General features: G+C 37.8%; 1 protein-coding gene across 1 annotated transcript; it reads left to right on the top strand.

Annotated features, from left to right (window-relative positions):
• On the top strand, positions 1-23,067 carry HCFC2 (host cell factor C2). The gene is made up of 15 exons (XM_026657506.2): positions 1-178; positions 2,527-2,675; positions 3,094-3,254; positions 5,698-5,906; positions 6,504-6,588; positions 8,871-8,974; positions 9,480-9,668; positions 10,600-10,779; positions 11,512-11,561; positions 12,627-12,786; positions 13,541-13,741; positions 15,228-15,304; positions 16,167-16,307; positions 17,708-17,893; positions 18,876-23,067. Exons 1-15 carry the CDS (start codon positions 1-3, stop codon positions 19,209-19,211), a joined length of 2,406 nt encoding a protein of 801 aa, XP_026513291.1. The 3' UTR covers positions 19,212-23,067.
• The last annotated feature ends 3,362 nt before the right edge of the window (positions 23,068-26,429 follow it).

The following is a 26,429-nucleotide window of genomic DNA, read 5'->3' as shown; positions in this document are numbered from 1 at the left end:
ATGGCGGCGGCCGCCGCCGCTGCTGCTGCTGCCCTGAGCTGGAGGCGGGTCCCTTCCTCCACCGGGCCGGTGCCCCGCTCCCGCCACGGGCACCGCGCCGTGGCCATCCGCGAGCTGGTGATCATCTTCGGGGGCGGCAACGAGGGCATCGCCGACGAGCTGCACGTCTACAACACGGGTACGGGGCGCGGCCCGCTGCGGGCGGGTCCGGAGCCGCCGCCACGGCCGGGCTGGGCGCGCTGGGGCTGAGCGGATCTCCCCAGGGAGTCAGCGGTGCGGGCGCACGGGGCATTGGGGTGCGCGTGGGGGCACATAGGGGGTGCACGTGTGGGGCGGGAGGGATGTTTTCTATCTCTGCTCCGCTGATTTCCGTGGGACTCAGGTTTAGCCCTGGGTGCCTGGCGGCAGCTGCTGTTGTGTGGGCTGCAGGCCGCTGAGAGACAAATCTTCCCTAGATTTGGGTCCTGCTGGCGTTGTGCCAGCATTTGAATGCCGAGGCTGGATGTACTCCCTCTTTTAAGGCAAAGGAAGTGAAGTCCCCAGGTGTGAATCTGTCATATCCTCCTCTTTAGCTAGGGAGGGTTGGATGGAATTGACTGAGAAGGTGCCTCTTGAGCAACTGGAGAGCAGTTTATTCCTCTTGTCTCTCCTTCATCCTCCAAATCCCACTTGTTCCTTCTGGTGGCAGCTCAAGGCACTGAATATGAAGAGAAATAGATCTGGGTTAGAAAAGTGAATGTGGCTGCATTGGGAGTTTTTCCAGATAGCCACTCCTGAAGACTAATTTTATATTATTCATGAAAGCTTAGATGCTGAAACGTTTACTGCACAGAATCCCATCGGACTGGGATAGTTGTGTAGAATTTCAGTGTGAGACATAAGATGGGGAATAAGTAGGCTGTTCTGTACAAATCAATTTTTGCTACTGCTGGTTGGGATAAGAATTAAAGGACACCCAAGTTGAGAAAATGAGAGCTATACCATCATTTTACCTCTCCAAATGCAAGTACTCTAGAAACATATACAAATAGCAAAAAAAAGGTTGTATGATTTTTGTGAAAGCATTTTAGCTGAAGTCAGGGATTGTGAAAATATTTTGAAGGTAGCTCGTTAAGAGGAGAAATGTTAGGTTTTCTTCTGAGCAAAATTTTACCATACCAGCTTGCAGATAGGACTTTGCTACACTTTAACAGATGCAGTCAGTTTAAAAACCCCACTTTTTAAAATGTCCTAATCTACTATAGTGTTATAAATAACACAAGAGATTGGGGAAAGTGTTATTTACATTTTACTTTGTGTATTTACTGTATTTCTTGTAGAATTAGTTTAATAGTTTCCCCTATTGTGTGCGTGCGTGTGTGTGTGTGGGGGGGGGGGGATCTGACAGCTAAAGGGGAGAAAAATATTTACAATAAGAAAATTCAAATGTACATATATTACTGGTAGGGGTAAATGTAATGAAACTTTTTAACACTGACTAGATGTCAAATTGATTATCCCTTTAAAACACTGTATGGTAGTAAAAGGGTATGCGACTTTGACCTTTATTTCATTGACAGTAGAAAGATGTCTTTTCTTTGGAAAGAGTCTGTGGAAGTCAGTGAGTCTGAGTAGTGTGAGAGACTTTTACTAGTTACCTGGGCCATGTCTTCTCTAGGGATAATTGTGAAGAATTCCCTGCAGTTGTTAACATTAATTCAGTTTCTGCACCAATCTAGTTAGACTTTGTGATAGGAGGGTTAGATGACATAGTGCTGAAAACAGTGTCAGTAATGGAAACCACATCTTCGCTAAAACTCTGAAAGTTGCTAAATTCGATTAATCTGAACTGGTGTTGGCAATAATGGGAATTTTTTCAAAAGGTTCTCTAGTGTCAACAGGGGCATAGAGTGTGTGATCTAGAACTTAGTATAACTGTATAGGAAGCCAGAACTACTACTGTTGTGTGAGCTTGGGCATGACAGTTACCCACTTTGACCTTGTATGCTCGATCTGGGACAGTTCCACAGATTTGTCACCAAAAAGAATGTCTCAGATATGGGAATCTCCCTCACATCCTCTGCAGTGAAGACTGATACAAAGAATTCAATTAACTTCTCCGCAGTGGCCTTGTCTTCCTTTAGTGCTTCTTTAGCATCTCGATCATCCAGTAGCTCCACTGATTGTTTGGCTGGCTTCCTGTTTCTGATGTGCTTAAAATTTTTTACAGTTAGTTTTTGTTTTTTGCTAGTTGCTCTGCAGATTCTTTTTTGGCGTGACTAATTATACTTTTACACTTGACTTGCCAGAGTTTATGTTCAGTAACACCTGTTTCACAGAGCAGTGATTAATGTGTTGTTGTTTCCATCAATTGACTTGCTTTTTTATTTTATAACCTCTTTATTGTTATCCTTTCCCATTCAGAGCCACCTACATTCAGTAAAGAAGAAAGTGTCTCTTATGTGTCCCTCTTTTGATGGCAGAGTTGTAAAAGGAGCATCAATTCACTCTGTTGGCGTTAAAAATATATATTTTTTTATACTATAGCTACAAATCAGTGGTTTCTTCCTGCTGTTAGAGGAGATATTCCTCCAGGCTGTGCAGCCCATGGATTTGTCTGCGATGGTACCAGAATATTAGTGTTCGGAGGAATGGTTGAATATGGAAGATACAGTAATGATTTATATGAATTACAGGTAAGAAACACAATAAAGACCTTTCAGTTTTAAAGATTGATGCATTTTGCTAAAAAGATTCCGCTTCTATTTAAGTAAAATAATACATTGAGTTTGGAATGATCTGACAGGCTGCGACTCTTAGAAAGCTGGCGTGGATGAAAATTGTAATTAGGTTTTACTTCATCATTAATTTATTATCAGTTGTTACTTAGCTTTATTCCTCTTTGATTTAGGAGGGTATCAGAAAATATTCAATAAATTAATACTCAACTAAAGATTATACAGAATATATGCAAAGAATAGTCCATGATGTTATCATCTTGACTCTCAAATTACACTTATTGATTGTATGTGAGCAGATTTGATTTCTGAAGCTTTTTTCTTTTTTTTTTTTTTTTCTTTCTCCCCCCTCCTCCCCCCCCCCCCCCCCCCCAAGGCAAGTCGATGGCTGTGGAAAAAAGTAAAACCTCAGCCTCCATCTATTGGTTCACTACCTTGTCCTCGACTTGGCCACAGCTTTTCTTTATATGGTAACAAGTGTTATTTATTTGGTGGCCTGGCAAATGAAAGTGAAGATTCAAACAATAACATTCCCAGGTATGCTTATTGGGTTTAATCAAAATATATAAATAATAGATGTAACAAGACACAAACGAAAAAAATTTCTTCTTCATTGAACAGTTTGGAAGCTTTTTTGATGTCCCAAATGGTAAAGTGATGGAATTACTAGAAATGCATGTTAGATAGCCTTTGCAAACTAAACCTTTGCTATAGTCTTCCCATTAGGCTTGTTGCAGGGAGAACTGGCTAGAACAGAGGTGGGCAAACTACGGCCCGTGGGACCGTCCTGCCTGGCCCTTGAGCTCCCTGCCGGGGAGGCTAGCTCCCTGCCGGAGAGGCTAGCCCCCTGCCCCTCCCCTGCAGCCTCAGCTCACTGTGCCGCCAGCGCTCTGGGCGGCGGGGCTGAGAGCTCCTGCTGGGCAGCGCAGCTGTGAGAGCCGCCAGGTGTAGTGTATTAAATTGCTTCCCGTAGGAATGTGCTACTTATGGTGTACTACTTATGGCTGCCAGTCCTGAGGTTGGATAAGGGGCAGGGGGTTCCTGGGGGCAGTCAGGGGACAGGGGTGGTTGGATAGGCATGGGAGTCCCGGGGGGGCCTGTCAAGGGGTGGGGGTGTGGATAGGGGTTGGCACAGACAGGGAGCAGGGTGGCTTGGTTTGTCGAGGGTTCTGAGGGGGGCAGTCAGGGCAGGAAGTGGGAGGGGTGAATAGGGGATGGGGGCCAGGCTGTTCGGAGAGGCACAGCCTTCCCTACCTGGGTGTAGTGTATTAAATTGCTCCCCGTAGGAATGTGCTACTTATGGTGTACTACTTACGGCTGCCAGTCCTGGGGCTCCGTAAGTAGCATATTCCTACGGGGAGCAATTTAATACACTACACCTGCCCTCCATACAGTTTCGGAACCCCGATGTGGACCTCAGGCCAAAAAGTTTGCCCACCCCTGGGCTAGAAGCTCTGACATATTTGCAGTGGAAGCTGAATAGATTGCCGTTTTGCAGAACTCCAGGATTAGCTACTAAATTTCTGAACAGTAGTCTCTCTCCTTCAATCTCCTGTTGGAGAAACATCAGATGACCTTATTGGGTATGTCTACACTGCAATTAAACACTCACTTGAACTGGCTGGGGCTCAGGCTCAGGGCTGTTTAATTGTGATGTAAGTGCCTGGGCTCAGACTGGAGCTTGGGCTCTGGCAACCTGCAAGCTGGGGGGATTCCAGAGCCTGGACTCCAGCCCAAGCCCAAATGTCTACACTGCAGTTAAACAATCCCTTAGCCTGAGACCCACAAGCACGATTCAGCTGATATGGGCCAGCCACAGGTGTTTACTTACAATGTAGACATACCCATATATATCTTTATACAGTGCTTTGGCATGCTATTAGTATTTTTAATTTAAGTTACTTTAATTGAAGTTCCCATGAGTCTTCCTGCTTCAGTGGATTTGGGTTGGAAGATTTGTTCACTAGGATGTTGCAGAGAACCATGGAATGTGCTGCATTTACAAACACTTCAACGTACAGTTAATTTTAAATCAACACACATAGGATATCAAAGCTGAAAATTTCAGAGTAGCAGCCGTGTTAGTCTGTATCCGCAAAAAGAACAGGAGTACTTGTGGCACCTTAGAGACTAACAAATTTATTAGAGCATAAGCTTTCATGGGCTACAGCCCACTTCTTCGGATGCATATATCTGAAAATACTCTCCTTCTCCTCCCCCCCTCCCGCCCCCCAGTGATCTGCAGTTAAGACCACTTGCAACTGGCTAGCTGCAGTAAAGTGCCAAAACTCTATTCTCCCTATAAAACAAGATTGACTGAAACAAGTATCAGAACTTGGACAGTTCTCTAAAAGTAACTTGCAATAAGTGGATTTCATTTAATTCAACAATAAATGGTGAATTCCCCCTTCACTGACCAACCCGAGGGCATTCTGCTCATATTCTGCTGATGCACCATATCATAGTGTATTTGTCATTTACAGTTTAGCAAGCAGCTCTTCCATTGCTGAGGAAATTTGTTCAGATGTAGTGAATCATGCTAAGAATCTTGGTGTCACTTTTGAATATGGCTTTTTTGTGGAATGCCACATGTCAAAGATGGTATGAAAGCAGACTTTCTTCGATGTACAGTTTGTGCCTGATATCTACCCATATTTTGTTCCTCGTTACATTTAAATATCATCTCAGTATTTTTAGAATGAATACTGGCCCTATGTTTAGCTTCCCTTTTATAAATTGGATCTTTCTCCTTTTTGCTTGTTTGAAAAGAATGCTATTTTGTGGAGTTTGTTTTTATTCTGTTTGTAGAGCCCCTACCATCAAATGTTTGGGTACTGTAAAAATAAATCATTATAGCCCTCTGCTATGATAACCTTTTGGAAAAAAAACAACTTAAAGAGGTGAATTTTAGACCCTCAGCAATGTTCCCTTTTATAATCCTTCACTTACATTTTTCAATATCTTCCTAATATTACACTAGATATTTAAATGATTTCTATGAACTGGAGCTGCAACATGGTTCTGGAGTCGTAGGCTGGAGCATTCCAATGACCAAAGGGATCTTGCCTTCTCCTCGAGAATCCCACACAGCCATTGTGTATTGCAGAAAAGGTTTGGGAAATCCAAAGATGTATATTTTTGGAGGGATGTGTGGCTGTCGACTTAATGACCTTTGGGAGCTTGACATAGGTGAGTTCGGTCAATGTGTGAATCAGTTTAAGTGCATATCTGGTGTTGAGGAAAAGTGAAACCCTATGACGATTAGTGATATGATATATAAGTGCAGTTAACATATGATTTAATGACATCCAGTGTGTAGTCTTAACGCCATTTTATTCAGTAGGACAAGATGTGTCAGTTTTCTATGACTGTATTACTTTTACCACTAACATGCTGCAACATTCACTTGCACAGTGAGATCATTGGTTTTACTAGGATATCTTAAATATTCTTACCAAAATAATTAAAAATTGATTAGCCTTAGTGAAATTGGGATTATAATCTCAATTTCAAATTGGTAAACAGGTTTGTCAACCTATTATATAACTCTGAAAAGGACAGTCAACGTAAACGTCATCTTAGTGTGAAGTTCTTTAAAAACTGTGTAAATATGAATATAGATATTAGCTTGAAAGGGGCTATCTTCCTGTTTTGTTAAAATCTAATTAATAGTAGGTACATGCACAGTATTTCCTGAAATCTAGGAAGTGATATGCACAAATAGCTATATCGGATATATTTATTACTCTGCTGAAATGCTATCTTATATATTTTTTTTTTTTTTAGAAACAATGACCTGGTCAAGACCAGAAACTAAGGGGACGGTGCCACTTCCTCGCAGTCTCCATACAGCCAATGTAATAGGAAACAAGTATGTCTGTTGTTAAAAGCTCAACTATAGAAAGGTACACCTAGTAGGAGAATGATGATATAGTGTTTCTGTACTGGATTACCTTTACCCACCACTGCTACAACATAAAACAGCTTTGGCCTTGTGGAATGCTCTTCCGGATGTTGTGCCTTTGTGGAATGTATGCCATCATCTAAATTAAGGCTGTTAGTGAATTTTAATATTATTACTATTATTACATCCTTCTCACGCCAATGTTGGCTCACAGGGCAGAAACCAGTCTCTTCCATTCCTCTCTGTCATTAGCTGCTGCTTCCATCTGCTCTGTGGTGTTGAGATCAACTCTTCTGCTCTCCCTGCTAAAGGGTGGTCTTGAGGTTTCTTTTGGCCACCCTCATTTCCTCACACCCGTTGGCTTCCACTTAACAGCATCATGTGGGAGCCTGCATATTGGCATCCGGAATACATGCCCCAAATATGCCCAACGCACCCTTCTAATTCTAGTGGAGACGAGCTGCTGGTTGGTAATTTCTCGGATCTCTTTGTTGGTAGATAGTAGTAGGTACATAGTCTTCTGTATTCACAGCTTTTCACCTCACGCCATAACATTTAACAAATTTCAAAAACTCATGAAAATAGAGACAGCTTTTAATGCATGTAAATAACCACCCATGCGCTTTTGCGATTGCATAATGATAATCCATAAAACAGGTAGTGTAATATTTGAACATATGGTAACACATACAATTATCTGAAAGATGGGTCATTCTATAGCTTTTTAGGGACTTCAATATTGTAATATACTGGAGTTGAAGAAAGAAAGGAGAGAGAAACATTCCAGATACTGAGTGAGAGTAGGGAAGGGGGGGGAAGTGTACGTTGAAATGCTAAACTTTAGAGTGATATTTTAAAAAGACTGATGTTACTTCGTATTATAAATAACATTTAGCTTGAATAGATTTTTCCAGGCAATACTGCTGCTAACAATTTAGGAGGAGAGGTAGAGCTTGATCATTACTTGTACCTTTTCATTTCATAGGCCATCAAAGTGCTGTGGAAATATATACACACACGCATGTGCACCCTCCTCCCAGCCCCATAAACTTCCATCAACAAAACTGAATTCTGTATCCAGAATCATTTAATTAGACTGAGTCATGCATGTATCTAATTCTTTCCCTAGTTCCTTTGTATAACTATACAAAATAACACCTAAAATCTGGAAAATTTCTGTGTATTCTTTTACTCTCTAGATCAGTCGCTCTCAACCTTTTCAGACTACTGTACCCCTTTCAGGAGTCTGATTTGTCTTGCGTACCCCAAGTTTCATCCCACTTAAAAACTACTTGCTTACAAAATCAGACATAAAAATACAAAAGTGTCACAGCACACTATTACTGACAAATTGCTCACTTTCTCATTTTGACCATTAAATTATAAAATCAATTAGAATATAAATATTGTACTTACATTTCAGTGTGTGTGTGTGTGTATATAGCAGTATAAACAAGTTGTATGAAATTTTAGTTTGTACTGACTTCGCCAGCGCTTTTTATGTAGCGTGTTGTAAAACTAGGCAAATATATAGATGAGTTGCTGTACCCCCGGAAGACCTTGGAGTACTCCCGGGGGTATGTATATCCCTGATTGAGAACCACTGCTGTAGATTACTCTTCTACCTGCTAGCATAACTCAGTCCGTCAGATAGCTTTAACAAAGTAAATATACTTGCTTCCAATTTAATTACCTTACAGGTTGTGTGTGTATATGGGGTGGGGGAAGAAGAGTGCCCTCTGAGACAAGATCACAACTTCTGATTTTTGTTATTCCTAAAAAATGTTATCAGATTGTATTTCATACAACACATTTCTAATTCTGATATCTGACAGTCTTTTAAAATGGTCTGTTGTGAACAATACATAGAAGGGCTGTAGAAGTTCTGTGTAAATGTTTAACGTCTAAATATCTAGCAGTTTCAGATGCCTTTATTGATAATACAAAATTAATACACCTCTGGCATATTTCTTAAGTGTCCTGGTGCATAATGTGGAATATTTCTCATAGTTATTTTGCTCAACACTTGATAGCTGTAGACCTGTAACAGCACCGATTAGAAAAAGACATGGGGCATAAACAAACTCTTGTAAACTATGATTGAGACACTAAAATCCTGTAAATATTCTGTTTTTGTCATAGAGTATATAGTGAGATGGAATGATTCAACAGGCCTGGGAATGTTGTTAATTAGCTTTGTCTTTTTTTTTTTTTTTTTTTTCCCCCCATCCCTCTTCCCTTATTTTTAGAATGTATGTTTTTGGTGGATGGGTTCCACAGACAGTGGACGATGAGATTTCTGCTCGTGATGGTGAATGGAAGTGTACCAGTTCATTTTCTTATCTAAATTTGGGTTAGTGTTTCTGCCCTTCTTGATGATGATAAATTGAACACTTGTTTTAACAGATGTAAACCTATGAGTAAAGTCTTAAAAAAATATATTCTTAGGTGACTTTAGAACTAGTTTAGACATGAGTTTCCTCTTAGTTATGCACCCTGAACTACCTTAGGACCCATACCTTTTTACTCTACATTTCCACATGATGCAACCAAAGATCAGGAAAATGGCTTCTACAAATTTGTCTCCTGGCAAAAAAAATGTAATTGATCATATATGATACAAATTAGTTTGAGTGTGGGCTCAAATGACTTGCCTGCAATGTAGATGATATCTGATTTAACTTCAGAGGTTAGAGAATATTGGAAACATTAATGATTCAAATGAGTAAATATAAACATATGTATATTCTCACAGATGATCACTTTCCCTTTGACTAGTTAGGTGGATTATTATCTGTATTCCTTGTTTTGAAAACACTTATTGAATGGTACTGATTATTTCAAGTTTCACTTACTAGATACCACGGAATGGATAGGTCTAATCTCAGATTGTCAGGAAGACAAAAAGAACTTATTACCCGGGCCAAGAGCTGGACACTGTGCTGTGGCAGTCGGTACTCGTCTGTACATCTGGAGTGGTAGAGATGGTTACAGAAAAGCTTGGAACAATCAAGTTTGCTGCAAGGATCTTTGGTATTTAGATACAGGTGTGTAAAATCATAATAAAAGTACTATAATCTGTTGTACATCTTACTACAGTATAGAAACTTGGCATCATACCTGCTCAGAAGTTTTAGTCTATAGCAAATTCAGTGAACTTTTCAATCTCAGATTTTTCTAGTAAAATATTACTTCAGTGTTGATGCATTTAAAGATTATTGTTATGGCTTTCTGCTAAAAACAATGATCTATTTCACAGGTCTCAAATTCCATAGGCCTGCAAAGAGGTTTTATGAAGCTAAATTAATTAAAACACCTCTAAGATTCTTGAGTACAAGATGCTGAGGGCATATTATCTAAACATTTGTAAGATTTTTCCTGATGTGCTCTTTACATTTGCCTTAATTTCACTTTATTGTTGCTCCTACTGCTTTCACCATGCTAAACAATTGCTGTATTTGGTGTTTGCACAATTCAGGTACTTGTAAAAGGTTGTGTTCCACTCTTAGTTGCTTAATGAAACTATAATCTCACGTTTTCTCATAGGTCGTCTTCTGCTGCTTAGCCATTTTTGTTGAATTCTGTCCAATTGCATTCAGTGCTAGAGATACTTAGACCAGTTTTCTGGGTGCATCCTCAATAAAGCTGTCTAGGGAGCCTCTGTTCTCCGTGATCTTTGAAGTGATGCCTCTGCATATGCAGCATAAAACCTCATTGGTTTTTCTGCTGCCAAATAAGTAAGAAAAGGCATGAGACTTGAAAAAATGTGCCTTGTATGACACTCGAGAGAGACAATTTAGTATTTTCTGGCTTTATTTTATAACCTGTTTGAAAAATGCTTTTTGTCACGTGGCCTATGCCATATGTATTTGGAGAAATGAGAACCGTTGATGTACTGTCATTACACAAATATCATTTGAACTGCAATGAAAGAGCAACTTTAAATATTCCAATTGTATTTAATTGGTGTCTTTTTAGAGAAACCACCAGCACCATCACAGGTACAGCTGATCAGAGCTACAACTAATTCTTTTCAAGTAAAATGGGATGAAGTTCCTACAGTTGAAGGATATCTTCTTCAGTTAAATGCTGACTCCCCAGCGCCTACAGTGACTGGTGGAACTGTGGTTCCTGAGACTGCACTGCTGAATCCACAAGGTAATACTGCAATATTTCCCTTAGATGAAACTACATTTCTACAAAGGGTCCTGTAGATATTTACATAGATACCTTAATTTTAAAATGGATAGTTAAATATGTAAGATAAAGACCCAGATCTTTGGCTATGCCTAGGGAGTGCACACACTGCAACTCAAGAGTTGAAAATCTGGTTGTAAACTGCCCTTGTGCTTCCTGACCCTGAGTTGGTGAATGGTGGAGTGGTTCCTTGATGTAAGCTAGAACTTCATGAGCCTGGAAGTGCCTTACAGAGTCAAACTTTTGATATAAGGCCGGAAAATACAATGCTCAGAATGGATTTTGTACTTTGTTATATGATATCCTGAAATCTAGCTGCGACTTTGGCCAGTACATGAAGTAGTGGGGAATGAGTTCAAAGGTAAGTTTAATATCCTATTTGTATGTGACTTGAAGGAGAAGGTAGTGGGGAAAAGGATTTCCATTGATTTTGTTTGCTCTTACAGTTTCATTTCAGACTTAGTGCTACTGTAACTAGAAACAGGGATTTTGACAGTAAGACAAAGGGCCTGATTCTCATTTATACAAAAGCGCCTTCATACTGCTCTGGCGCTCGCTCACTGGGATAAAATAGACTCCATATAAAGCATTTTAATGCTTCATAGAATCAATGGGTGTTTGTTTTTGTTTACCTGTAAGGTGGTTCTACTCAACAGCAAAGTCTATAATCAATGACTATCATCCTTCCTCCAGGAATCAAGCTGGATCTTCACAGCCAAACAAATCACATGGTTCCTAATCATGTAAGTGTAAACTGAAGATTCTCAAATCAGGACAATGTTTTAATGATGGTCTCGCTTCCCACCCTAATTTGCCAATTTTAAAAAAGTCTGAAATATTTTTAAGCTTAAAAAATTTACTGCTTAATTACATTACTTTTGTTCTAATGATGATACCTCACTTCCTGATTGAATGGACCGTCTTGAAAAGCCATTGCTGATGATACAAGAGGGAAGCTGCAGTTGCACTTTATGGTAGCTGGGAGCCTGATCTCAAGAAGAATCTCCTTCGTCATCAAAGCCCCAGCAAAATGGGTACAGGGAGGCAGAGAGGATATGCTACTTTATTAGAGCCTTGGTGAAATTCCTTTCTTTGTAGCAGGCTCCTAATATGGTGTTTGGAAGCCTGTCAGTAGCAGCTGGCTCCTAATATGGCCGTTGGAAATCTGTGAAAAGCAGTGTGTGTACAGCTGACTTCCCTTCTGCCCTGTTACCAGTAAAAGAAGGGTCATTAAAAGAGAGATTCTGGTTAAAAAGACTTAAGCTTTCAAAAATCTAGATTAGGTCATAAATGTTTAAGGCCTCTTAAAACAGGCAAACTTGTGTGGAATCAAAAATTGAAGACACTTAAAGACTACAACTTGTTCCTCAAGACTAATTGGGGATCTTAATGAAATACAAGTTTTCTTTAATACTATAGTTTCCTGCAGGGAGCCTGTTGGTATGAGTATGGAAGTGGGATTTCTAATAAAATTTCATAATCTTTTTTGGAATACAGTTGAGCCTACGTAATTGTACTTTATGTGATTATTTGCAAATAAACTAAATGTACCTGATAACTTTTAATGTGCACTTCCATTTAAGAATACCAGCAGTCTCCAAAACAGAGCTTTGAATGTTACAAGGACACTATCAGATCAAATTTAGAATTTATGAAAAGCTTATGTTTTACAAGTTTAATTACTTCCATCTTTATTTGAAATTCCAGTGGAAAGGTTTTATGAACAAACATGTCCTTGCAATGTTTGCAGCTCAAATTGTAAACTTTAACAATTATTGTAAACAAACAATTGCTTTCTTTTTGGCTAGGTACAAGTTACATCTAATTCATTACTAAAACTAGAAGCTAAAGAAAATATTACTGAACCTGAAAACATTGTTACACAAGAAGCTACAAAGAAAAACCATCTAGATTCTAGAGGATTCAAAGATTCAAATGCCCCCTCGCTTTTGCCAGCGTGCACTTTAGGTAAGAGTTTATTCACTAGAGACTAAAGAAAAGTTGGAGTTAAAATCTTGCAAATACAGCAAAGCTAGAATATTTGTGTGTTTTTAAAATTAAGCCTTTCACGAAGTATTTATTACTGTACATATTTATAACAATGGGGAAAGATGAAACCATAATTTGTCCCTAGTTTATTGTGCTTTAAGCAAAATAAAGTGTTTAGTTCTGTCACTATAATGACAAATACTGGCTATAAACAGCTCTCTACAAGAGAGAGATCTGTTGCTACAGGTTGAAAATTGGCATGCAAAGTATCAATTCAGAAACTAACTTCTACAGTTTATAATATTCCTGGTCACTTAAATTGCATGCACTGGCAAAAATTTAGGATTTCAAGGTTGCAGATGTTTTTGCTACTAGGAATTGCTTTCTGATCAATGTTAAAATGTTTACCTCCCAGATTTAATGCTTAGCAGAATAACAGAATTTAATCAGATGGGCCTATTTTATCAATCAAGGAACTAAGAAGCATCTCATGTACCTGTCTGTAGTTAGGTATTTTTGTGTTTTGTGTAAATATATCAACTGGTATGGGGGAGAAATTGATATTAATTAAATAACACCAAAGTTGGTGTATGGCAGGGATCTAACCAGAGTCATTCTAGTGTGAATCTGGCTAGCATCAATTCCTATAGCAGACTAAAAAACAACTAGATTAGGCTGATATTTATCAATTGACATCAATATTGAAGTTGAATTAATATTTTCCATATTGCAGGTCCTCAGACTTCAGCAAATGTAGCTGAATTACATGACTTGGACATACGAACTGTAAATCCTGATGCTTCTGTATCCAGTACTGTCTCCAGCACACAAACTATGGTAACCCAGCAGGCTGTTAAAACTGAGTCATCAAGTACAAATGGGGCAGTTGTTAAAGATGAAACTTCACTAGCAACATTCAGTTCAAAATCTGAAGGTTTGAAATGTGTTTCACATACTGTATTTTGAGCCATATTTATGTAAGGCCATCCAACTTCTAGTGTGGTGGGAAATTTGTCATCTTTGAATAGTGGCTAGGATCGAAATAATGGTTCAGGCATTGATGATATTGGACAAGCTGAAAGATCTCTGCCCTGGTCTTACTTTAAAATGAGGATAATCCTTAAACACCTTTGTAAACCATTTTGATTTGTGTGGGTGAAAAGTGCTACAGATGTTCATTATAAGTTGACAAAAATCCACCTTTTAGATAATGGTCGCCACCAATTAACCAAATTTATTATTTTAGACTGACCACCTCATAATGTATGATTAAAATGTCTGAAATGAGCAGGTTATGTAAACTCAATATATAAACAATGCCAATACAAAATTTCTTGATAGAAGCGAATATGCAATATTTGCCATCACCTGGGAGCAGTAACTACTGGTTGACCCTCTCCTGGTGATGTCTTGCATACACAAGCCTATTCTAAAAATTTGACATGTAAGCACAGAATACAAATGGAATAATTAGATTTGTCTGAATCTTGAATAAAATTATTATATAATGTAGTGAATTAGGTTTTTTTTTCTCTTCCAAGTGGTGGATTATTTTAAAAATGTATTTTCTGTATTCCTTGTTTAGAGTTCTCACATGATCTGTACTGATATGCATGAGTAAGGCTCAGGTTATGTGACTTTCAGAGACTTCCATGACATTTTCCACTTCAGCCCCGGGGTGACGGCTGGAGCTGTCAGCCGGTGGGGGGACTCTAGCACTCTCAACCAGCCTGGGGGATCCCTGGCGCTCTCAGGAGCAGTGGGGGGGACCCTGGAGCCGCAGCAGCTGTGGGTGCTGGACCTCCCTCCTTCCCCATTTTGTCACGGTTATTTTTAGTTAAAAGTCAGGGATGGGTTACGGGCTTCCATGAATTTTTATTGCCCATGACCTGTCCGTGACTTTTACTAAAAATAACCATGACAAAATCTTAGCCTTATGCATGAGCAATACATTTAAAAGTATTCATTGCCTAGGTTTAAAATTTAGGTTGTTCATACTGGGTAGGCAATTTCTGCCCCAGTCTGATTTGTTTGTGTACAGTCCAATACTGATGTAAACAGAATTTATATACGACTTTAGGCCATAACTATTAATAATGCCACTGCCTTAGAATTGTGTAGGTCTAGTCTCCTGTTGATGCTACCATTTTAACTGCAATGGCATGCAACACCAGACACTCTTAAGAGTTGTTCTGTAAATTTAAAACCAGCAGTTAGTTTAAAAAAGCTATTAAAATTGTCAGGTTGTAAATAGCACTGCATGTAAAACTTACCAAACTATGTCTTAAATACTGAATAGACTTTTGCAAGAGACACTTCTCACTGAAATCCATTTACAAATTTTATAAGCTATGAAGTTTATCTTTACATGTCTATTATTTTATGTGAACTAATGTTTTTAATATAATTCTTGTTTCCAGTTGCTGAAACTACTTTTATAATGCCTTCAACCAAGGTCAGCACTGGTCACACAAATAACTCGACTGTGCACTTATCTGTAAGTATGTGACATTGCATAATAAAAACGAATAATTACATCTCTTCTTAGTCTCAGGTTCCTCCTGGTAGTTAGTTATATTTTGTTTGAAAGAAAAACATGATGCATTGCTTAGTAGGTTGCTGTGAATAGTACAGATGAAAATTATACATTGTATCCAGTCTCTCAAAAAATAAGAGCTGTGTTGCAAACAGTTTGGTTTGAGAGAGTGTAAATGAAACAACTACTTGGGAAAGGTGGGAGGAAATTTAACTACATTTCAAGTGTAGGACCCCATTTCGTATCACTCAGTATAGTACAACTGTGTGCATATAGCTGGTATGCGTAATAAAGTAATAAATGCATTCTGTAATTAGTACTTCGATTAAAATAGAAGTATGTAGTCTTGCATACTTTAGATTAGGCATTCTGCATAGTTTCAAACCTATAGATAATTTAATTAAGTTCCTTTTGAACTCTGAGATGAGCTAATATAGAACTACTTGCCCCTTTGGAGGTGACAAAAATTCTAATGTCCTTCCTAGAAGAACCTCTTTTCTGGGGCAGTACTCTTAGAAATGGCATCAGAACATCAGTCAATTTGTATTTCTAATAGATGTTTTACTAACATATCTTGGCACATACTATCTGCATACCTTTCACCTTATGTGTTTGGAAGTACCAGTGTTTTTAACAAGTTTAACCGCTCAGTATTTTAACTGCAAGTAGTAAATGTATATTTGTTCTTTTGAAGTACAGCAAAGTGTAACTTACTGGAGTGACTGGGAGTTCTTTTTTCATACATTTTAGTTTTGTGAAATGTGACTTTTTTATGTTGTGTTAAAGTATGGGTGGTCTATATAAAGTTTTCCTCAAACATTAGAAAACTACTCCACTAAGGCAGATGGCAACAGTGAAAACAAGAGAACGACAGTGGTACGATGTAGGAATTTTTAAAAGCAACAGTGCTTTGGTGAGCCAGTACTATTTGTTGCCAGAAGAAAAATTAAGCATCTCCAACAAGGTAAGTGCTATTTGTGTGTTCTTAATTTTGGAATGTGTTGCCCATGTATATTAACTGGTAGAGACTAAAGGTTTGGGAATTTCCTGGTTCGGCACACTGTGGAAGGAGCTAGTGCTAATAGGAGTTCTGGACACAAAGGATGCTGACAGATATCTTGCTTACTTATGTTTTTTTCTGAGGCTAAATCTTGAACCAGCTGAACAAAATTCATGATTATAGGGAAGGCGCACTTAAGTTTTTACTAGTTTTATGCCAGCATTACATAGGAAATAGCTCTCAAGCTGGTAAATTTTCAAACCAGGAAGAACTTTTTGTGTGTGATCACTGGAGGTATGAAAACCTAGAAACCTGCAACTGGATTTCAAAATTAAGAAATGGTGTGGGTTAGCTATACATTTTTAATCTAGTATCTGTTTAAATACAACTTTGAAACTTATTCACTGAGGTCTCTTCTCCTTTAATTGTGACTCTCTTTTTAATACTCATTAACATTATTTGACATTACACATGTCCTTACTTAAACAAATGAATGAATTCTGTATTGGTTAGCAGCATAGTGACTTAAAGATTTATACAACTTTATTTTTATGTCAAGTCAAAGTTATATCTCATGACTATAAACAGCAACTTTTGAAATAAAAAAAAAAGTTAAGGGACAAAATATAATAGCTTGGGCATAAGACTATACATTTTTTCAAATGCATAACGTAAAAAGCTTGCTTGTGCCATTCCCTTCACTGTCTTAAAAAAAAAAAAAAAAATTCACTTACACTAATGCGAGAAAGCAATCAAAAAGCATTTTTCAGGAAGTGAAAATAGGGATTACAGTTTTAATTTAATTTATCTATCATTCCTCTGCAGGAGGTCAGTGCTTTAATTAGTATGATTTTTGTAAATTACTGAAATAAAAAAATATATTTAGTTTTGTTTAAAGAAAACTCACAGAATTGTGCCACTAATACAAAGCAATGAATGGCAACTCCTGTGTTCCCTACCAAAGCAAATAATTTCTCTTTAGTCCAGTATCCTGCCTTTATCACTGACCATAATCAGATGAAAAAACAAACAAGCCCTAATATGCTGTGTTCAGTATAACAGAGCACACTTCACAGTGAAACAGCAGCTGAGGATTTCTTTATTACTTCTGGGGATTATAAACTTTTCTTAAACGCTTCTGTTATAAGGGCTTCTCTTTAACCCTTATAACAGTTTGACCTAACTTTTTGGATCTACTGTGTATATACTGTTCACGCACACTTCTAAAATCACTTTAAATTTAGTTTTTGCTTAAACTGAGCCTGCCACCTGCTAATCTATTAGGTTAGGTGTGATTTTTTTTTTTTTTTAGTATTTTACAGGTAAACTTATTTACTTGAATTTTGCATTATTTAAATTTTCAGGTGGAAAATGCAGATGTCCCAGACTACAGTTTACTTAAGAAACAGGATCTCTTTCCAGGCACTGTGTACAGGTTCAGGGTTGCTGCAATTAATGGCTGTGGTGTCGGCCCTTTCAGTAAAGTCAGTGAATTTAAAACCTGCATTCCGGGTTTTCCTGGGGCACCTTCAACAGTCAGAATCACCAAGGTGAGAGAGCTGGCTAGGATTTCAGTTTGTGTTGTGTTGTGTTGTCTCCCAAACCTAATCTGGTAATTTCTGGGATTTTTACTTAAAAAAACTGTCCTAGCATATATTGTCAAAAGTTGATGGGTAAATTCTATGTGCTGTAACACTTTTTTTGTGTGGCCTTCTTGTTATGAACCACATTCAGACACTTAACATTGAGAGAGAGGTGTTGATGAAAATATTATTACCGGGTAACATACTTTTCTCTGATCAGTACAGACTTTGTCTAGTGTTGTGTTAAACTGTCTCTGTCCTAAGGTGCTTGCAGCCTAAAAGAAAAGGCCTGACAACAAGACGTTAAAAGATCCAAACAATGGTGATGTTTTAGAATGTTGGTTTTTTTATAAAGCAGGCAGTAATCATGTTAAAATGTTGGTCACTCTGAGAAGTTCTTAAAATGACATTGAAATTTAATATTTGTGTCTCAATGACTGTTAAATTTGTACACTTACAAATAAAAAGATGGGTTTTTTTGTTTTTGGTTTTTTTAGCTGCCAGCCCAACAAATTCAACTTGGGATCTGAAAATCAGTCTCTGCTTTTTCTGGCTCATGTTATATTACCAATAATACATTTTAAATAGTTTCTTCCATTATTTACACTTACACCACCTCATTCCCTTATTTGTACATCTGGAATCCCGGTGTTTGTTCTGCTCTTTGTTTGTTTTGCATAAGCTAGAGTAGAAGTTTTCTGTTTTCCATACCTGTTTTAGCTCAGGCTTGCTATCAAGAGTAAAAGGTAGTAAATGCTTTTGTAAGTAAAGTAAGCAGCTGTGACTCAGAACAAACATAAGGACTGGTGGTCTGAGTAAGAATGTGCCTTTTCACTCTCTGTAGAGTATAACCACACTTAAATGGTAATGGAACTTTTATGTAATGTGCTTAATTTACAGTTGAGTATCAACACATTGTGATACTATAATGTTTCAAATTTTTCTCCAGAGTGTAGACTGTATTCATCTTTCATGGGAGCCACCTGTTTCACCTTCTGGAAATATCTTGGAATATTCAGCTTACTTAGCTATTCGTACCACACAAGTACATGAAAACCCAAATCAGCTTGTATTTATGAAAATATACTGTGGTCTTAAAACATCATGTATAGTGACTGCTGCACAGCTTTCAAATGCCCATGTTGATTACACCTCCAGACCTGCTATAGTGTTCAGGATTTCTGCAAAGAATGAGAGAGGATATGGACCAGCCACGCAAGTTCGATGGCTTCAAGGTAAAGTGGATACCAAATGTAGCGTTAAATGGGATTTATCTGCACTATGAGAAAACTATTTATCAAACTGTTTTTCTGTTGTTGAGTCCATTTTTCCTTAGCAGCATGCAGCCTCTTCTGCCTGAATGATCTGTAGAGTTTTTAGAAACATTTGGTCATTAATTTAAGTTCCGCTTAAAACTTTGACAACTTGTTCTATTAATTTGGATGCAAGTAGAAGCTGAAAAGTGTAAAAATACTGAATCATTATACTGGTTCACCCCACAGGTATACATTATCAGAAAGAACCCAACCAAACTTTAGATTCTAATTAGCTTCATTTCAACGTCAACATTTTTGTCCTGCTGATACTGCCAGCTAACCTAGTAGCATCCACTGTTTTGATTGGTTCCTTCTGTCCTTTTTCCTCTTTAATCAGAGAGTAATTTATTGCCTCTGTATGAGGTGCCCTGATTTTGTTCACTTCCAGTAAGGGCAGTGAAATCACTGCTTTCTCTTAAGGTTTCTGAAATTGTGTTAGTGTCTTGGCTTATTAGGACAATGAGCCACTTGTTACTACTTTCTAGCCTTTACATTTAAACCAGTAAAACAATTGCAGGGCTCAAACCAAAGGTGAGCTATTAGAAAACACTATTGTCCACACTTGAAAACTGTTTCTCTAATCTGAGGGAAGACAATGTAGAAGAGTTCAGTTTGGTGTTTACTATTCCAGCCCTGCTTTGAGGGTTTTGGCAATAATTTATATACTGAAATCTCTAGATACAAGCTTCAAGAATATGGTCTGTTTGAACGTGTCAGACCACTTAAATGTTCCATGACTTCATATAGATAATAGTGTGTCTCCTTCTTTTCACAGAAATGAAAACATCAAGTTCAAAATAGAAGCACCATAATAAAATTCAAGTTATGAATGTAGTGTTTAACATTTGTAATATTTTGTAAATGCTCCAAATATTTTATTTTTGCATTGTTTTTATCTTAAATTTATATGAACACTTTTTTTTATATTTTAAACATCAGCATTATGCAGCCTTGCTCAGGTTGAACTACCATATATGGAAATTCTTATAGTGAAGATAAATAATTAGATACTGACTATCTTCTATCAACAACCATTTTGATAATTAACGTTTTAACTATCACTGCCTTTTAAATCTGAAATTGACTCTTGAAGCAGAATTTAAATTTGTTACAATTGCAGGTGTACAAGATTATCCGCCACTTGTGCCAGTTTTCAAAGTTTTCGTAGAGATTGCCCGTGTTGAAATGTCATTGCACAGATAACTTTGTAAAGCCTCATGATCTCTGTTCAGTTGAAGTTCTTATACCACATTCATCACTGTGGTATCTGAGTGCAAGGTGAACATTTCCATTTATTATGGTATCTTAAAATGTATAGAATATTTTAATATATATGCTTTTTGTAAAGAAATGATTTTTCTACTATTTGTAACAAATATTTTAATCTTTAAAGGCATTCCCTGAAGATATGCAAATACTAGGAAACTTAGTCACTTCTGTTATGAAAAATATAAATGTAATGTAAATGCACTACTATTAGTTGGGATTATCCTTTTGAAGTTGTACAAATCTTAAATCTGTAAATATTCTTAATGTTTACAAAGAGACCTCTCTGGTCTACTATTAAACCCTTCATGAGGATTCATCCATTTTTTTTAAACCCATATGCTTTGCTTCCAGCATATGCTTGCTTTTTGCACTAATAAGAATTTAATGTACCTCATTCTTATGTTTGTAATCGCTTGTGTTGCTTCCATAACATTTCTGTAATATTTTAGTCTACAAATTTAACCAAAGTTAAAATACATGGTAAGCAGTTTTGCACATATTATATGCTAATTCTTATGACATATTTATTCCAGTTAGTCTTCATAACTGCTTGATTGGTAAAATATACAGGTAAAGCAATCAGTTCAATACTCCCATTTACCTGTCAGTCATTTTTCATTAATTAGATAGCTATTTAGCTCAAAAAGCACTGCTGTTAGGAATAGGTTGATCCATTCCTGTGCTAAAGAAAATGTTTGTTCACAGTAATAGAACAAATGTAAACATTTCAATGCTATTTATTTTTAAAAAATTATTTGTTTACCAAAGTGTAGAGTAAAATGGCTGAATTGTGTGAGGCCACTAGGTGAATAGATTTTGAGGCATCTAATAATAATTTTTATAAAATGAGTTACTGCACATGTGCAATGAAGTTTATACTTTGCACTTTAAATTTTTCCTTCGATGCCAAAAGAATATACATCAAGGTGGAATTACTTGCCTTTTTCCCTTACATTTATGTTAAGAACATGCACTGTAAATATGTAATCTTAAAAATTAAGAATAGACTTGCCTGTTTATTTTGTTTTGGTTTTTAATGGGGGCATAGATATTATTTGGTAAAAGATTCTCAAGAAAAGATTGGCTAACCCAAATATGCTGAAGTAAATTTTATGGCCAAACTTTAGACTTCTAAAAGTCAGGGTTTATAATGGAAGTGCTGATACAGCCTTAACACAGCCACAATCTGTGATGCCATGTAAAAGCACTGGGGACTTTACAGATCTTCGTTGTAGAATTGATTGTGACATAAGAGTGTAGTATAAATAGTTCTACTCATAACAATAGAAAACCTGACAAGAAAAAAACTTGTGCATATAGTGTTGATTTCAACAGATTCATTTGAAGCTGAGTATTCACATCATGAGTTTTTATATAGGGTTTTTTCCTGCAGACAAAGTTAAATGGGCTTAAAAACATTAGCATAATGGTCTACTTTATCAGTTATGACCTTGACACTACCCAGTAACTAAAATCTCCACTTACACGCAGGCTGTAACTAGAAAAGTATAACTTTGCTTTTCTTATTAGTACTGTGAAAGATGCCTTTAGAAAACATTTGCTGGTTGGTAGCTGTGATTGTAGTGATATTATTTAAGAATAAAATCTGTTGGGTACGTCCATGGATGGAGTTTTTGCACTTGGTTTCATATACTTTGCACATTTTATTTTTTAGAGGGTGTGTCACGATGACCAAAGGTAAAACTGTGGTGTTTTCAATCAAAATATGATTTCTGTGTAAGTGTACTTACAGCTGGCTTTATGTAAGTTTTCACTCTCTTCCGTTATCCCAGTTGGGTAATGTTTGAATAGTGAACATATGCAAATCTCCTGTTCCGTGCTTTGCAGTTTTACTTTAAAATTAAATTACGTTATACACTGTGAAAATGCACATTGAGGTCTGCTTCTCAGAACTGTACTTGCAAAATGTCTAAATCCCACCTAAGTTTCATCTTAGAGAAACATTTTATTTGTTTATAAACTAGATATTGGACAAATATACTGAGATGTCTGTTCCAGTTTTTAAATTTATTTAAAATACAATTGAAATTAGCTGTTTGAGAAACTGCATCAGAAGTCCTCATTATTCCATATTTGTCATTGTTAAAATACATGTAAACAAAACACTCACATTGATCAGAATACAGTATCAGATTTGTAGAAATTTCAAGGGGTTTGGTAGACTTTTCATGAAAGTTCTGACTATATAAGTAGAAAAGTTATGCTAGTTGTGGCAGATATTGCAACAACTTAAGAATGTTTTTGTGAAATTTGAAATAAAATGAACAAGAACCAACATTTTGTGTTTTAAAGTAACTATAGCAATATCTTCGAATATAGTTTGAAGTAGAGCACGTGATGACCAAGCCAGAAACTTTGGAGATATAGTTAACGATACTATTGTTAACTGGTATTTCAAGGTGGTTGATTTGAGGTGGTTATAGTTTTATGGCCTGTTACTTCAATGATCTCTACAAAGAAAATTGACGTTTTGTACAATGAAAAAATAATTGAATATATCTTATTTCAAAGCATTGTTTATTCTTTGTAATAAAGTGGTTGTCCTATAAAATGAGTTGTGTGTCAGTACTTCCCGTGCTTTGCTGCACATTGGGCTACCCACATTTGCCATCCTCGCCTGTCAACTGCCCTTTTCTCCAAATCTTCCCCTTTCCCGTTGAGGTGCTTGATGTCGTTCAGAACTGTTCGTTTCCATGTTATTCGCGGTCTTCCTCTCTTTCTTCTTGTGTTTTTTTTCTGGCTTCAATTCAAGAGCGGTATTTGGTATGCATCATTTATCAGTCTACTGGAGGGAGCTGAAGAGAAAAACTGCTAAAAAATTACCAGGTAAGAAGTTTCTTGGTCTGTTGCACAACTTCTCTCCTCGTTCATCACTAATGGGAAGTAGCCAGCAGTGAATCACAGAAGTAGGGGGAAAGGATAAACAGGTTTAATTATAGCAGAATAATAGGCAGGAATGGAAGTTCTCCCCTCCTTCCATATAAAGCAAGGAATTGTGGTAACCAGCCCAGAAGCATGTTCCTACCAAAGGTGGCTGCTGCTGCAGAGGACTGAAAATGTACTCATTCTTCAGGTGAGGTTCCTACGCTTTCCTAAATGCCCCTAGGGCAGAAGTGGGCAAACTATGGCCTGCGGGCCATGTCCTGCCTGCCTGGCCCCCGGCCCCTCCCCCGCAGCCTCAGCTCACCATGCCACCAGCGGTCTGGGCGCGTCGGGCAGCACGGCTGCGAGAGCTGCTGGATGTAGTGTATTAAATTGCTCCCTGTAGGAATGTGCTACTTATGGAGCGTCAGGACTGGCAGCTGTGGTAGTACACCGTAAGTAGCACATTCCTACAGGGAGCAATTTAATACATTACACTGGCCCTCCATACAGTTTCGGAACCCCGATGTGGCGCTCAGGCCAACAAGTTTGCCAACCCCTGCCCTAGGGACTTCTGTGAATAATTTCCCAGATGCCTAGCATGCCAACAGGTGGAGATTTTAACATCTTGCCTGCAACAACTTTGCAGCCATCAGGCCTTGGCATTTTGGATAGAATGAGATGAACGGGGTACAGTTGGCACATGTACTCTCCATATGCTTGAGATGTACCTTTAGCGTGTTAGGAATGCCTATTTATGGGAAACCTTCCAGAAGGAGTGCTAAGAGATAGAACAAAGTGATGGGACAACACTTTCCCAGGGATTGCGGATTGAGGCACTTACTCATGAACAGAGGTTTCTGGAACTATAAGAATATCCTTTTCCTCACACCAGCAGCGTGGTTCTTGTATAGACAGGGGAATTAATTCCAAAACTTGCCTGTTGGAGGGAAGGACAACTAGAAGGGCTGGCCTGGGTTTACATTCAATGTTTTGTTGGGTTTTTTGAACATGTAAAATTTTAAAGATAGTGTGGCTGTTTTTTAAAACCCAAATAAAAAAACCTTAAGGCTCAAATATTGTCTTCATAGAAAAAGGGGAAACATTAAAACCTGAGAGCTATAGTGAGTTACTGACAGCGGTTTTGAAGGTTATTTTTATATCTAACAATAAAAATGTGAAAATATTGCATGTCACATGTACAAGCGGTCAGTGTAAAAACTATTTCAAACTGGTTTTTGAAAATACACAAACTGAGTGCTTGTTCCATTCAAATTGTTCCCTTCAATTGTAAAAAGTGGAAAACCTATGTCTTGGGTTGCAGTGTACTCATGTTATGGTAACATTTCAAGTATCTGGTATTCTGATTTTAGATTGTGAATACATGGGTCTTGTGTACAATGGGATTTAGCTACCACTGCAACCCCCTACATAGCTACAATTTACACCAATGAAGTGTGGTTTATTTGAAATGAGGGTAAGATGCCTAGATTATAAATCATGTATAGGCTAATGATAGGCAGTGGTGTAGCTACAGCTAGTATAGTATAAGATCTTGAAAATGTTTACTCCTGGTTTGTGTTTAACAAAAAAAAAAAAAAAATTATGGTAGGAAAATTTCTGTAAAATGAAGAATTTAGAAATAAGAACAGGAATTCTAGTTGCCCTAAACAATGTATCAATTACCTGTGGCTAGACTACTTCCTAGATAGAAGAATGAGGGAGATGACAGGGATATCGAGTGGAAAACTGACTGACAGTGTATACTGATGGACCTGAATTCTGATGCCAATTACTGAAAACACAAAAGGAGTTGGAGCAGTATCACCACCTTATTGGAGGGCCTTGTTAATAAAGGACAAAGCAGCCAGAAGTATATGAAATGTTATAATCTTGTCTACACTGGCCTAACCCCAATCTTCACAATTATTTTGAAGAGGAATATCTGAGGTATATTAACCTTATAGAAGATTAAATTACACAGGCATGTATCAAATGCCTGTGCTGTAAGAATTTGGCTTGACTTACCCCCCTGCAACTGCCTAATCCTCTGAAGATGCAATTCTGAGGAAGTAAGTAGTGTTGAGAGAGATCGGTGACTTGTCTAGTGTAGAAGCCCTAGAAGCAGGCTGGCTGGCAGGCACTTAAATGTCCCAAACTAGGTTCCTAGCATAGAACACATCCTCCTCATGATTAGGAACTTTTTTTGTGTTAAGTCTATGATTTAAGAGATTCCCTGTTGCTCCAGGTTGACTAAGCAATTCCTTTCTACAATGTGATCTGATTATTGCCGGAGGAGGGCAAGACATAACTACTGTGCTGTGTCTTACGAGTATAGCTGGTGATACTCTCACTGTTTACTGCTGTCCCCATCTCCAGCTGATGCAAGAAGAGCTGTGGCGACGTGGTATGGATTCCTTTCAAACTTACTGGGAGAATTACTAAGGCAGTAACTGAAGACATTTGTAAGAAAACCTAAACCTGCAGATTAATCAGCTCTACTATAACTAGTCAGAAGAGAGACTAACAGTGGCAGATCAGAGAAGAAATGGCTAACTGATAGCCTTAAGTAAATGAAGCAGCTAGAACTGGGCTGTAGTTCCCCCTCCCATTATGTAATAATGAAATGCCTATGGATGAGCAAATCAGCAGGTATGTCACTATCTTGAGTAAATGAGGACCTGGCTGTTCCTGGCTCAGTCTACCTAAAGAAAATGAGGCAATAGCACAAGCAGTCCATATGAAGTCATTAAAGTTATGCCCCCCAATAATAGCTGGTATGCTCCTTCATGAAATTGGTTGCTCATGCTGAAACCCTAAGAGCAAGAACTGGGAAATTAATTGGAGAAAATACAGTTCTTGCCCTCCATGACTTAACCAGGGAAACTGACTCAGATCTACAAGAATGAGAACATTTACCCCCAAATTGGTGATGTTCTCAATGGTTGGGGATATGAATGTGACTCCTGCATTGTACATTACTAGAGAGCTTGGAGATGAATTTCTGATTGGAAATGAAGAGGTAGAGACTTCAT

The sequence above is a fragment of the Terrapene carolina genome, unplaced genomic scaffold (assembly GCF_002925995.2).
Source record: "Terrapene carolina triunguis isolate 2854851 unplaced genomic scaffold, T_m_triunguis-2.0 Scaffold247, whole genome shotgun sequence".
In the NCBI taxonomy this organism is placed as follows: domain Eukaryota; kingdom Metazoa; phylum Chordata; order Testudines; family Emydidae; genus Terrapene; species Terrapene triunguis.
The sequence above is the reverse complement of the archived record's forward strand: the minus strand, read 5'-3'. Positions and strand labels throughout refer to the sequence as shown.

What these genes read in the sequence shown, in the direction of transcription:
- HCFC2 (XM_026657506.2), top strand. Translation starts at nt 1, where the DNA reads ATGGCGGCGGCCGCCGCCGCTGCTGCTGCTGCCCTGAGCTGGAGGCGG. An exon ending in TCTTTGGTATTTAGATACAG is followed by an intron (nt 9,669 to 10,599) that starts GTGTGTAAAATC and finishes GTGTCTTTTTAG; the next exon opens with AGAAACCACCAGCACCATCA. An exon ending in ATCACATGGTTCCTAATCAT is followed by an intron (nt 11,562 to 12,626) that starts GTAAGTGTAAAC and finishes CTTTTTGGCTAG; the next exon opens with GTACAAGTTACATCTAATTC.